At 40.0% G+C, this 12162-nt stretch overlaps 1 protein-coding gene across 2 annotated transcripts in view; it reads left to right on the top strand.

Annotated features, from left to right (window-relative positions):
- Fbn2 (fibrillin 2) overlaps window positions 1-12162 on the top strand; it is a 203252-nt gene that overhangs the window by 100972 nt on the left and 90118 nt on the right. For both annotated transcript variants that reach the window (XM_021150431.1, XM_021150433.1), the window contains exons 12-15: window positions 3517-3636; window positions 4724-4849; window positions 5844-5966; window positions 7498-7620. In XM_021150431.1, coding sequence (XP_021006090.1) covers window positions 3517-3636; window positions 4724-4849; window positions 5844-5966; window positions 7498-7620 — 492 coding nt within the window. The remainder of the gene's footprint in view (window positions 1-3516; window positions 3637-4723; window positions 4850-5843; window positions 5967-7497; window positions 7621-12162) is intronic.

Below are 12162 nucleotides of genomic sequence, written 5' to 3'. Positions count from 1 at the left end.
GAAAATTACATCTCCATGTGTCGTATAGTCTCCACATTTGGGCTTACCAAGGCTGAAGTCCTGAAGAAGTCTGCCATACTTTTATATATTAGTCAAAGGTGTGTTTACTTGTCCAAATTTATACTCATGCCTGCAGAGGCCAACAAAGCTCACTGAAGGCTTTGGTTTCTCCCAGTTGATTTATCTTTGCAGATGCCACTCCTTGATCTTCATCTTGCAGAAGCCATTGGCATGACTGTTGCTCACATCAGATGGTACAAGAGACCACATCCAACCAGTTGTCCTGGAGTTGAGTTTGATAAGTTTAACATTGTAGGGCCTGATATGTTAGGCACTAGGAAGGAAGGGTTCTTGTTTTACCTCCTATTACTTCTGCCTAACGTGGTGTGGAGACTGTATATCTGCATAACTCAATATGCTGGGGAAACCCAGAGCTTCTGCAGTTTGCCCAATCACACATGGTTGTACGTTAGACTCGATCTCATCATTCAGTCCTTCAGCCACAAAACCTCACCAGGATTCTCCTTCACACTATTATAATTCACAGCCATAGCTTAACAATGAAGCCCATATTCAGAAAAAAAAAAGAGTTTTCAGTCTTTTCATGCCTTTCTGGTGTCAGCTTTTAACCATTTTGAGTTCATGAGGAACAAGTTATTCTGTTAGAAAAAAAAAAATCTTACTTTAGTACTCAGGATAAGAATGGTACCGACTTAAAATGTGCCAGTGTTTTGAGGAGTCACAAACTGACCTTTATCTGAGAACTCCTTTACATGCTTGCTAAAAATATAAATCATATGTTAAACATTAAAAAACAAAGCAAATAAACATTGAAAGCAAGAAAACCAGAGCGTGACCCTTATTTCTTCCATAAGAATTTCTCCTGGGTCCTGAGAACAGTTACATTCCCTCCCGTATTTCTCTTATTCTCTTGTTCTTCTCTTAACTTGAAATTCGGCAATGCCTAGTGCCTGTCTAATCCACACTGTTGATCAAATCGTTTTACTTCATATCACTGATCCCAGGACAATAGGAAATAGATGCACTTCTCTCCTGCCATGCGTAATGCAGAGCTCTTAGAATTCTTAAACAGTTTATCGACTGATATAATTATATATTACATACATAATGTTTTCCAAGGATAGATTTTTAAACTCGTGGTGTCTGAAATTTTAATAACTTTAATAATCATTTTTTCATGATTCTTTTCATTTGTTTTCGGAGTCTTAAGATTCCCATGAACTGTACTTAACACTACTGAGTCCTTAATGGAATCATAGGAAGAAAGAAAGAAAGAAAGAAAGAAAGAAAGAAAGAAAGAAAGAAAGAAAGAAAGAAAGAAAGAGAAAGACCCAAAATATCGTGACTATAACAGTCATTATCTCTGTCCCTGTACCTTTAAGATAGATGTGATCACTTTGCGGTACCGGAGTGTGAGGCACATCATGCAGAAGAGGCATGAAATGCGGGGTTCAGAAGATAAGGCTGGGGATTTGTGGTCCCTCTAAAACCAAATCTCTAGCTGCCGAGGCTGGAACTTATCGTTGGAGTGCCAGCCTGCATGCTTGAGGCCATGGATCTGATTCCCAGAACTACCAAAAATAAATAAAAAGGAAAGCTAAATATCCTGATCCTGTTAAACACACAGAAAGAAAGAAACAGAGCTTAAAGGGCTCTTGGAATTATAAAGCAACTCAATTAATTTGCCGGTGAGGAACTAAAAAAAAAAATCAGTGAGCGAGTGGATACAGCCTATTGGTCAGCTGGACCTTGTAGAAGACTAAAGAGAGAGCTTTGATAACACTGAATGACCTGGGGGTGGGAAGAGTTGCCATGGCAACAGGAAGCCATGGGGGTGGGTTCTTAAGAGAGAAAGATGTGCTGAGTGACACTGTAGATTCTTCCATTTCTCCATGGCCCCCTGGACAGGTGACCTGGTTGGGGGGGGGGGGTTGGTTACTTGCTTTCTTAGAGACTTCATTTAAACACAGTTTTACACTGGGCTTTCAACAAGAGACAGCCATGAGTCACATTTAATTGTTGGGTTTCAACGGTGCACATCTAGATAACCGAGGTGATTTTTAGCAGTGCAATGCAGAGGTGCGGTTTCATTGTTGAAAGCGCTCAGATTGTACCTGATGTGTTTGCTAACGCTCTAAACTCTCTCTTCCCCATTTCTGCTCCATTCCTTTGGCTCAGTAGAATTGATGGTATCAACCAAAAGTGTCAATGTAAGTGAGTCTTAATGGGCTGAAAGGGCCCTGGGATGAATTGAAAAAAAACGCACTTAATCCTGTTAGACTTTGCTGTCTTAATTGTATTCACCCTGAGGTTTTGTTTTGCCCTCCCCTTCCTTTACCAGAGAGGGTGTAATTGCAGTCCCTCAGAAAGTTTATAGAAATGAGGTTGGTGTGTGTGAGAGAGCACAGTCCCTCTGGCAGAAACATCTGTGAGAGGAGCAATCTGTTTATTAACATGGTCACCCTGGGTTGACTGCATTGTTCTTTCCTGCAGTCTAGCTAAAATTGTAATGATAATGGCTTCTACATGGACCTGAGATGGCAAAACAGTATGGCAGCTTTTTTAACTTGCCAGCATTCAGAATATTACCTAGTGGGCATGTCTAAGAAAAGAGAGGTTCAATGTACACTGGCCCAGTGATTTTACCTGGGATTTGCCTGGTCAGATTTGTTCAGTCTAGTCTTTGGTTTTACGAACCCAATGTAATGGTTTCGAATTTAACTACGCCTAAGGAGACCTTACATGGAAACTTCCAACTTACTCTGGTTTCAGATCAGATAATAATGGCATCAAATTTTATTTTCTGTGAAAAACAAAAATCCTCAGAGCCAATCTTAAGACTCTTAGGAGATCTGAAGTTAATCGGGGGAAAAAATCGCTGTTTAATTGGTTTTTGTTGTCTGTATACTTTATGTTTGTTACTACAAAATAAAGCCTCGGTGAATATACCTAGCTGTGTATGTATAAGCAAGTCTGCAACAGCGTAACAAAGAAAGTCCGTAGTCCATCAGTTCCTTTATTTAAAACTAACAGTATTGACCACATGTATTGTGTGTGTGTGTGTGTGTGTGTGTGTATGTGTGTCTTTAGAAACCATCCATTGTTCACATGATATTGTCCAAGGCCTTAGGCTATTAACTTGCCTAGATTGCTGTAGCTGCTGAGTGTTATTGTCTGCTGGAACTTACAGTTGTTGCTTTTTGAGGCCTGTGCCCTTAATCACTGGGCATTATTCCAGCTGGGGAAAAAAAAATCATTATTTCCTGATTAAAGCAAATTCGCTAGTACTCTCCAATAAGCATTATTTTTGTAAATCTTCAAATTGGACTCTGTGTGTATTTGAGGAAAGGAATTTTCATTCATTTATAAATACTCTGCTAGTTAGACTATTACCACGGCCTGGCCTTCCCTCAAGTTTAGGAGGCTAAATGCACTTTAAACAAACATTTCTACAAATTGAGTGACGTCTGTAATGGTTTCTTTTGCCGCTCGCAGATGTTGATGAATGTACATCCAATCCCTGCAGTAATGGAGATTGTGTTAACACACCTGGATCCTATTACTGTAAATGTCACGCTGGATTCCAGAGGACTCCTACGAAGCAAGCATGCATCGGTAAGACAGGGATTGTTCGTGGAAACGGGTTCTGTGAAGTAGACTCAGCAAGGCTGTTGAAGTTAAAGGGAACTTATTAAAATGAGACAGGGATTAGCTAAGCACTGTTACGTTGTGGGATTGTTTTAGGACGCTCTTGAAGAATCTCCCGTTAAACATAAGCACCGGGTGCGTGTATAAACCAGGAGGTGTAGTATCTGGCTCCAAAACCCTTTAGTCTGCTTTATTTGCCTATAAAGCATGGCTTCCTTTCTCCAAATAACGTCAGCATTGCCGCTCACTGAATTTAAAATTTATAGTCATTTTCAACTACTGGGTTTTTAAAAAATTTTTTATTAGATATTTTCTTCATTTACATTTCAAATGCTATACCCTCCCCACACACACACACACACACACACACCCCAGCCCTGCTCCCCTATCCACCCACTTCTTGGCCCTGGCGTTCCCCTGTACTGGGGCATATAAAGTTTGTAAAACCAAGGGACCTCTCTTCCCAATGATGGCCCACTAGGCCATCTTCTTGAGCCGCACTCACAATTCAGCACCGAATCTTTCCTTGTCTGTATTCAGTCTCATTGCTTCCCCCACCGACATCACCCAGAACCTACCTCCCTGCTGACTCATTGCAGAAACCCTTGACCAGACAAGTTCAGTTGTCTTCCGTTTCCTGTTCATCCGCACACTGTTAGGTGCCTGGATGGACTTTCTCAGGCAGTTGTCCTTGTATTGCTCTGAAGCCAGAAATTCCTCAGTTTCCTTCACTGACCCAGCATTGAGTTCTGACTTTAAGGCCTTTGTCCACTATGCCAAAAAACAGCTGCCTCGATAATTCTAGCCTCCTCCTACCTGCTTTTAGGCTAACCGCACCCCATGTTCCTTTCTCTGTCTTTCCCTCTTCATCCACTATCTGGTAAGGAAAAAGAAAATGCTTACATTTTCTATCCAAAAGGAAAAGCTAGTGAGAGGTGAGGATGTTGCTGAGAAATCAGCATCATCATAGACATCACGTGACTATGCATTATCTTACTGTTCCTTCAACAAGCATGACAAAGAAAGACTGTTTGGCTCTCTTTAATCTTGTCAGATATTGATGAGTGCATCCAGAATGGAGTTCTGTGTAAGAATGGCCGATGTGTGAACACAGATGGAAGTTTCCAGTGCATTTGTAATGCTGGCTTTGAATTAACCACAGATGGAAAAAACTGTGTTGGTATGGAATTTCTCTTCCCTTGGAAAAAAAGACTTCTAGAAGATATACATTTTATTTAGTACCACATAGAGGATACCTACAAGGGCTTCCATTTCTCATGCGTGAAAGAAAGTTGGTCACTTTACCTAGGCAAATAAAATATGAAAGCATTTGACATGACCAGAAACTTAAAGTGTCAGAATTAATGAGCAATGAACGCTACAACAACTCATAATTCATGACTTGCTGCATTTTTCCTATGTGGTGCATATTTAAATATACGTAGCAGTTATTCTCCAGCAATGTGCTGAATTTTCGATGCCATGGTCATAACACTGGCAATTTAGAGAAATTTGGGGGAATGTGGCAATTTTGATATCTGTTGTAACTGAATCTCTTGAGAGGTTGGCATGCTTAGCTGAGTAATGGATGCCAAAAGAGATGTGGAACTCATACACTCACTAAGAAAGGCGCAGATCATTCCACCTGCAAGGAGGCTCTCTGAGCTTTTTAATTCCATTGTAAATGTGACACCCACTGGGAACTAAAAGACCACGGATGCTAATACAGTCCTAAGATTTATTCCTTGCCTTTGCATTCATTATACTGAAGGACCTTCAAGCAGCCACACTACTTGTGATCATGCACTAGACATCCTTATTTTTAAAAGTGAAATAAACAGGCAGTCAGCCCCGAAAACACATGCAGACAAGCAGCAGTGTGCAGATTGAACAGGTTGTATCTATGTGTTTAGGAACATCGACAGTAAATGGGAAAAGAGGCAATGGGTTTGAAAGAGAGCAAGGAAAGGACACATGGAGGAAAGGGTGGGGAGAGTGGGAAGGGAAGGGAGAAATGATGCAATTATAATCTCAAAGCTAAATAATTTTAAAGCATGAAATAGTACCCACAAGGACAGGATTCCTACGGAGATAGGTTTGACTGTAGACTATGGAAGGAGAGGCGTGGTTCTCTTGAGGCCAGGGGTCAAGATCACTGTGTCTTTCTGCCACAGACCATGATGAATGTACAACGACCAACATGTGCTTGAATGGGATGTGTATCAACGAAGATGGCAGCTTCAAGTGCGTGTGCAAGCCAGGCTTCGTTCTGGCTCCAAACGGCCGCTACTGCACAGGTATGTACAGCTTTGAGGTGAGAAAGCCACCATGACTCACACAGGGCCCTTGGCTCATGCACGAGTGTACTCAGTATTTCAGTTTGATGCTACTCATTATCTCTTGCTAGTTTAGTAAGGCAGATGTCTAAAGTTTCCTAAGGAAATATGTATTGTTGAGAAATAACTGTATCTTTGCAAAGTAATAATGGTATATGAAAAAATTAAAGGAATGGCAGATTGATTTAATTAAGTCTGAAGGAGACAATACAGAAACAATGTCTTCCTGCTTGTTGGCTAAATGAGCAAGAGTAATCAAATGCCCTTGCAAACTTTTCATTTTTGTATTTCTCCAGGACTGGATTTTTCTAAGGTCATTTTTATGGGCACAGTATCTCATATATTCCATAGAGCTGATCTGCAGATTCTTTGGGAACATATCATGAATCTAATTTCATCTTAATTTCATTAAGTGGAGAAATAATTTGAGTGTTTTCATTAGCTATTTTGTTTATGAAGCAATTTTGGAGACCAAATAATTTCAATAAATAGAAGCCCCCTGGAAATACTGTATGATGTTCATACTCACAAGCGGAGCTTTGTAACATGGAACATGTTTTGTGGTTTTTGTCTTGGAAGCAAGCTTTTATTTTTATTTCAGTTTCCTCCATTAGAGGAAATCAACTTTCTGCCTCCAGTTTCACCAGTCTACCTGAATAAATTAAGATTCCTTACCAAGTCCTATGACTTCATTAACATCCCAGGGGCAGTTGGGATACAAAATGGTACAAGTTTATATATAGCAGATAGCTTTTGACTTTGCAAAGAAGGGAAGTATAAAGTGAACTAGGAGAGCTACAGCTTTGGACTCAAGGTCAGTTGACTGAGATTTAACACAGGAGAGGTGACCACCATTGTACTGCACACCAGTTTGGAACTTCACTTGAGAGTTTCTTGGGAAACTTGAAGGCCCGTATCAGATGCCTGGCTTAACCATTCCTCCCTCCTGGGATTTATTCTTCATCAGCTTTCTTACTACAAATGTTAGAATCTGTGGATCTTGACTTAACCACTTCTGTATCTGAGGTGTGTCTCCGTTGTTGAGAATCTCCTTAATGTTGGGCAGCATTTGATAAATACAAACAGACTAGAAATTACAAGGCAAATCTCAACTTTTGTTGTTGTTAATATGAAATGTTCAAATTGATGTCAAAGCAGAATCTACTCATGTGTGAAGGAAATTGTAAAACTTGGCCACAGATCTGAAGAGGTTTACTTCACTTCATTTGAACTAGACAATATTCACAGTAAACAAGGTTATCAAAGAGATAACAGAAGTCATGAGACTCTTTTTCCGCCCTCAACACATACAGCAGATTTTACTCAGACTTTACAAAATGTGCTTGATAGGACTGTATTATTATAGAGGTCAGTTTGCATTTATGTGTAACATTCTACAAGTTACTCAGTTAAAAGGCTGGTAGGCGAGGGCAGTTCAGCAAGCAAAGTCTGTTACTCATTAATGGACCAGCTTCTGTCCCCACCTGGGCAGATGTGGACGAATGCCAGACCCCAGGAATCTGCATGAACGGGCACTGCATCAACAACGAAGGATCCTTCCGCTGTGACTGTCCTCCCGGCCTGGCTGTGGGTGTGGACGGACGTGTATGTGTTGGTAAGTGAGGTCTTCAATAATGGCCCGGTGGTCCCAAGTGATCTCTGAAAACATAAAATGGGATATGTCTACACAAAAGAATAGTATTTGACCACAAACAGAAGACACAGGTAAGACCTCTCTCTCATGCCAAGTGAGAGGTGTCAGTCACAAAAGGGTGATATTTTATTGTGTTGGATGTTGTTCAGAGGAAATGGCCAGAGAGGCCAAGCTGCATGCATTTAATATGATTGCTGAGGGCAAGAGGAGGAAATGTTAGCTAAAGTACATGCAAATGTTCCTAAAACCCACTGTGAGTGTAAACACCCTTAAAATGTAGAATCCCCATGAGTAAATTTTATGGCGTATAAGTTACATCTCAATAAAACTGTTTTATAACACCGAAACCCTAAACTCTCTCTTTTCAAAGCTTCTGATGGTATACAAAGAAATGGAGTTCTGTATTCAGTGGGTGTTTGTGTTGTTATTAACCACAGCATATGTAATTGGGGCTTACAGTTACATGCGTGTAAACTCTTAACTTTTTCTCAAATAAAGCCTGAAGCACGAGGAACTGTAGAAGTATACTAATATCTAACGCTTAAAGTATTCAAGAGTATTCCTCACCACCACGAAGGGGGACTGTGAGACCAAATGCACATTTTACTCTAAGCCACTCTGAATTCCCTTTGGAAACACCTGCTGAGTGGATGGCATGAAAATGAATCCAAAGGGCCATGAGTTGGTGTTGAAAAAGCATGTGGAGCTTTTGAGGGGCTGTGGGCACTCCAAGACCTAAGCAGTAATGCTGAGGTGATGGCATAGAGAAGTTAGGAAGATATGTTAACAGGGTTTCCCCTTCTAAGCGCTTCTGTGAGACTTCAAGGATGGGTTGATCCTTTTCATGCCCTCTGGATGTCAGCTTATGAAGGAAGACAGCAAGGCTGGTTTGAAAGTGCATTTGAGAAAAAGGAAATTCTTAGGCATCCCATTTAAATACTTTATGTGTAACTATCGAATCCCAGGAGGGGTAAGGAGGGACAAGGAAGGGTCGGCAGATGGAAATCATCTGTTCTCTCAAATTCATCCTCCATCCAGCCGTCCAGCCGAGGCTCCATCCCAGCCTGCAGGTTGTCAGCGCTTTGTCCAGGGGAATGTAGCTCCTTCCTGTGTGGAGAGCCCAAGAAGAATTTTTCAGTTGCCTTAAACTACTTAGTCACTTTTCATCTACACCTAAATGATTCCGTTGAAATCGAAAGTGAACATAAAGCTGGTTTAGGATGGAGAAATTATTTTTTTTCCTTCCAAGCAGCCAGTTTATGAGCATTTATCACAAAACTGATGTTCAAAACCAAGACTTGGTTCTTTTTTCCACATGCCTAGAACACATCAGAAACCTTTGGAATGTTTTTGTGAACTTTTTTGTCCTTGTGGCGATTTCAACATTTTAACATAGAGCATCATTTATCCGGGTGGAAAATTGTATATTGCTATTCTCATACTAAGGGGGATTTCATCAGTCCTCCCAATAAACAGTGAGAACTGTTCCTTGTTACGTTAGGAAGAAGTCACGCCTATGTCTTATTTGAATTGGCTCTTTAACAGAGGTTTCTTTAATTATATCTTTCTTCCTATAAGAATTGAGATTTAAAAAAAAAAACACTTTCATAAAATTAAGCGATGGTTTTAGCATACTGAAGAACCATGGCTCACAGTGTAAACAGGAGACAAAACGTAGTTTTCCCTACCATCCCCACCCCTTTAAACTATTTTGTAGTTGGTTCAGGAGACAGAGAAGATCCCATAATGGAAGAAGAAAAGTCAGGTTATCCCCTAACTTAGCATTTAGGTAACAAAAAAATTCCATGAAGATTTTATTTAATGGGAGAGATCCAAATCTTGACATTAGAATGTTCACTAGCATATGATAATTAACATTCCTGAGTTTTAAATAATAAACGTCCTTCCAAGCTCAGCTCTTCAGTGAGTGATGGTGAAGGCAGGGATGCTTTGTATTATTAGAGTCACCCTAGGATGGCTTTGCAAATATTTAAAGTCACCTTGTGCGCCTGCCACATGGAGCCCTTTCTTCATGTGACCCAGTCCATAGACATATCATCCTCTGCCCTCTGTCTTCCTTATCTACATCCACTGTGACCCGAGGCTAGCCTCCTTCCACCATCTGTTCATTGCTGACACAGTGGGTATCAGAGCACTGGACCTGCCTCTTAAACTGAGTAAAAAGCCCTTCCAGGGATCCCATGGGACTCTTTCAGTCTTGATAAGATTTAAGTAAAAAGAACTTCAATTTATAACCCAGATTATGCACAAAAAAACTTAACCTTTTTAAATAACCATTCTTTTAAGAGCCAGCTACCTGATTATAGGTAGATAAGTAGATAGATAGATAGATAGATAGATAGATAGATAGATAGATAGATAGATAGATAGACAGACAGATAGACAGTCAGACAGACAGACAGACAGATAACAGATGACAGATAGACAGACAGGCAGAAAGGTCCTTGACGTTGGGCAGATATGAGAGATCTGTCATTAAATTCTCTATATTCAGGATGGGATCTCAAATTTATCTTACCTATTGAAAAATTTTTAGTTAAATTTCATTTTCAGCAGGTTCCTTGAAACACTAGCCTTAGAACATTTTATCATGTTCCCAAATCCTAACATATTTCTTTATAGAAAGTTCATGTTCACCTCTTTACTGGTTTTGTTGTTTACTATCTGTGTGCTATTGGACAAAGTATAGTCCCTCAAAAAAAAAAAAAAAAAAAAGAAACCCTCCTTCCCTCAGTAGCTCTGTTGATTAAATATGTTACTGCTACATACTTCACCTATGTAAAGCATTATACAGTGTAAACAGATAATAAGAAAGCAATACTGGAGAGATGACCCAGTGATCAATAGTACATAGAACTCTTACAGAAGACCCAACTTTGATTTCCAGCAAAATCAAAGGAGATTGTGGTTTTTGGCAAGTCACAATCTCCTGTGACGCCAGACCCAAGGTATCTGATATCTTCCTCTGGCTTCATGGGCACCTGGACTTATGTGTGTACGTGCACATGCAAATTAAAAATAAAAAAATCTTATTTGAAAGAAAATAGTACTTTTTATTTGGATAAAATACTGGTATCATATCTAGTGTGAATCTTAAGCGTTTCTGTTTTGTGTAGTGAAGTTGACAATAACAAGCAAGTAATACAAAATTAGTATTCTGCATCCATATGTATTTTGCTACTGGTTTCTAGAATTTGCTAATATACTGGTAAAAAAAATTCTCAAAATAATCTCATTTTAAAGAAAAGACAACATGCTGAAATGCAATATTATATGTAAAAGATATGTATACTTTTAGTGTGTATTAAAGTATATATGTATACATATATCATGTTAAATGCATATATTACTCTGGTCCACACAGTTTCCACCCCAGTCCTGTGAGTGCATTCTCGTAGCTCACTGCTGGTGTTCGTCTTTCCTATTGTGACTCGGTTACATGATGAGGGAAATATGGACTGAAGTTCTATCTTGGGGTCCTTGATCATAATACTGTCCTTGCCAAAGATCAGAGAAAGAGGGTTGCTACCCGTAGGGCTTTGATTTTCTGAGTGGTATTTGGTACCTCACTTAATGTTTAACTAGCACTCCTGTTTACTTTATAAACTACTTCGCTGATAAGCAAGGTGTGTAGTAATCTGAGGTAGACCATCTAATGGAGATCTGAATTCAGGATTGGTGTGGTCCTAAGGCCCACACAAGAATTATGCTGCTTTCTTTCTTGGGGACCTTCTTGTGTCAACTGCTTTCAGTAACTTAGTCAACCACACAAACTGGTGTGTGATGCTTTTGTTCCTGTAATAGATTCCACAGCTTTTTGCCTACTTGCTTTTATTCTTTCGTTTTTATATTTTGACTGGTTTAGATTTGCTTGTTCATTATTTTTACCTTCATATGTGTGAGCCTGGGTGAGCTTATGTGCACCATGTATGTTCAGGAGCTCTCTAAAGCAGGCAAAGGTGCCAGATCCCCTGGAATTGAAGTTACAGGTAGTCATAATTCTCCATGAGGGTTGTGGAAACTGGACTGGGGTCCTCCACAAAAGCTGTAAGTTCCTTTAGCCACTGAACCTTGTCCCCAACCCAGTCAACTTGCTTTTGAAAAGCTGTACATTGTATGTTCTTGTTCTGAAAGCAGCAGTAACATTGACCACACTAATCCCTCCCCAAGCGCTCACAGAAATCCTACTTTAAGTCAAAGCTGTGTTTCTCGGGATTAGAATGATAAACTCAGGACCCTTTTGTATGTGGCTATACGAACATCTCAGAAGTTAATGGAGCTGTGAATCTAATACATTTCATGGATTAAAAACTACTAGAGCATAAGAAAGCATTAGAAACCGGGCAGTGGTGGCGCATGCCTTTAATCTCAGCACATGGGAGGCAGAGGCAGGTTCTGAGTTCGAGGCCAGCCTGGTCTACAGAGTGAGTTCCAGGACAGCCAGGGTACACAGAGAAACCCTGTCTCGAAAAAAAAAAAAAA

Source organism: Mus caroli, chromosome 18, assembly GCF_900094665.2.
Source record: "Mus caroli chromosome 18, CAROLI_EIJ_v1.1, whole genome shotgun sequence".
NCBI lineage: Eukaryota > Metazoa > Chordata > Mammalia > Rodentia > Muridae > Mus > Mus caroli.
This window is presented reverse-complemented; position numbering and strand designations above follow the sequence as displayed.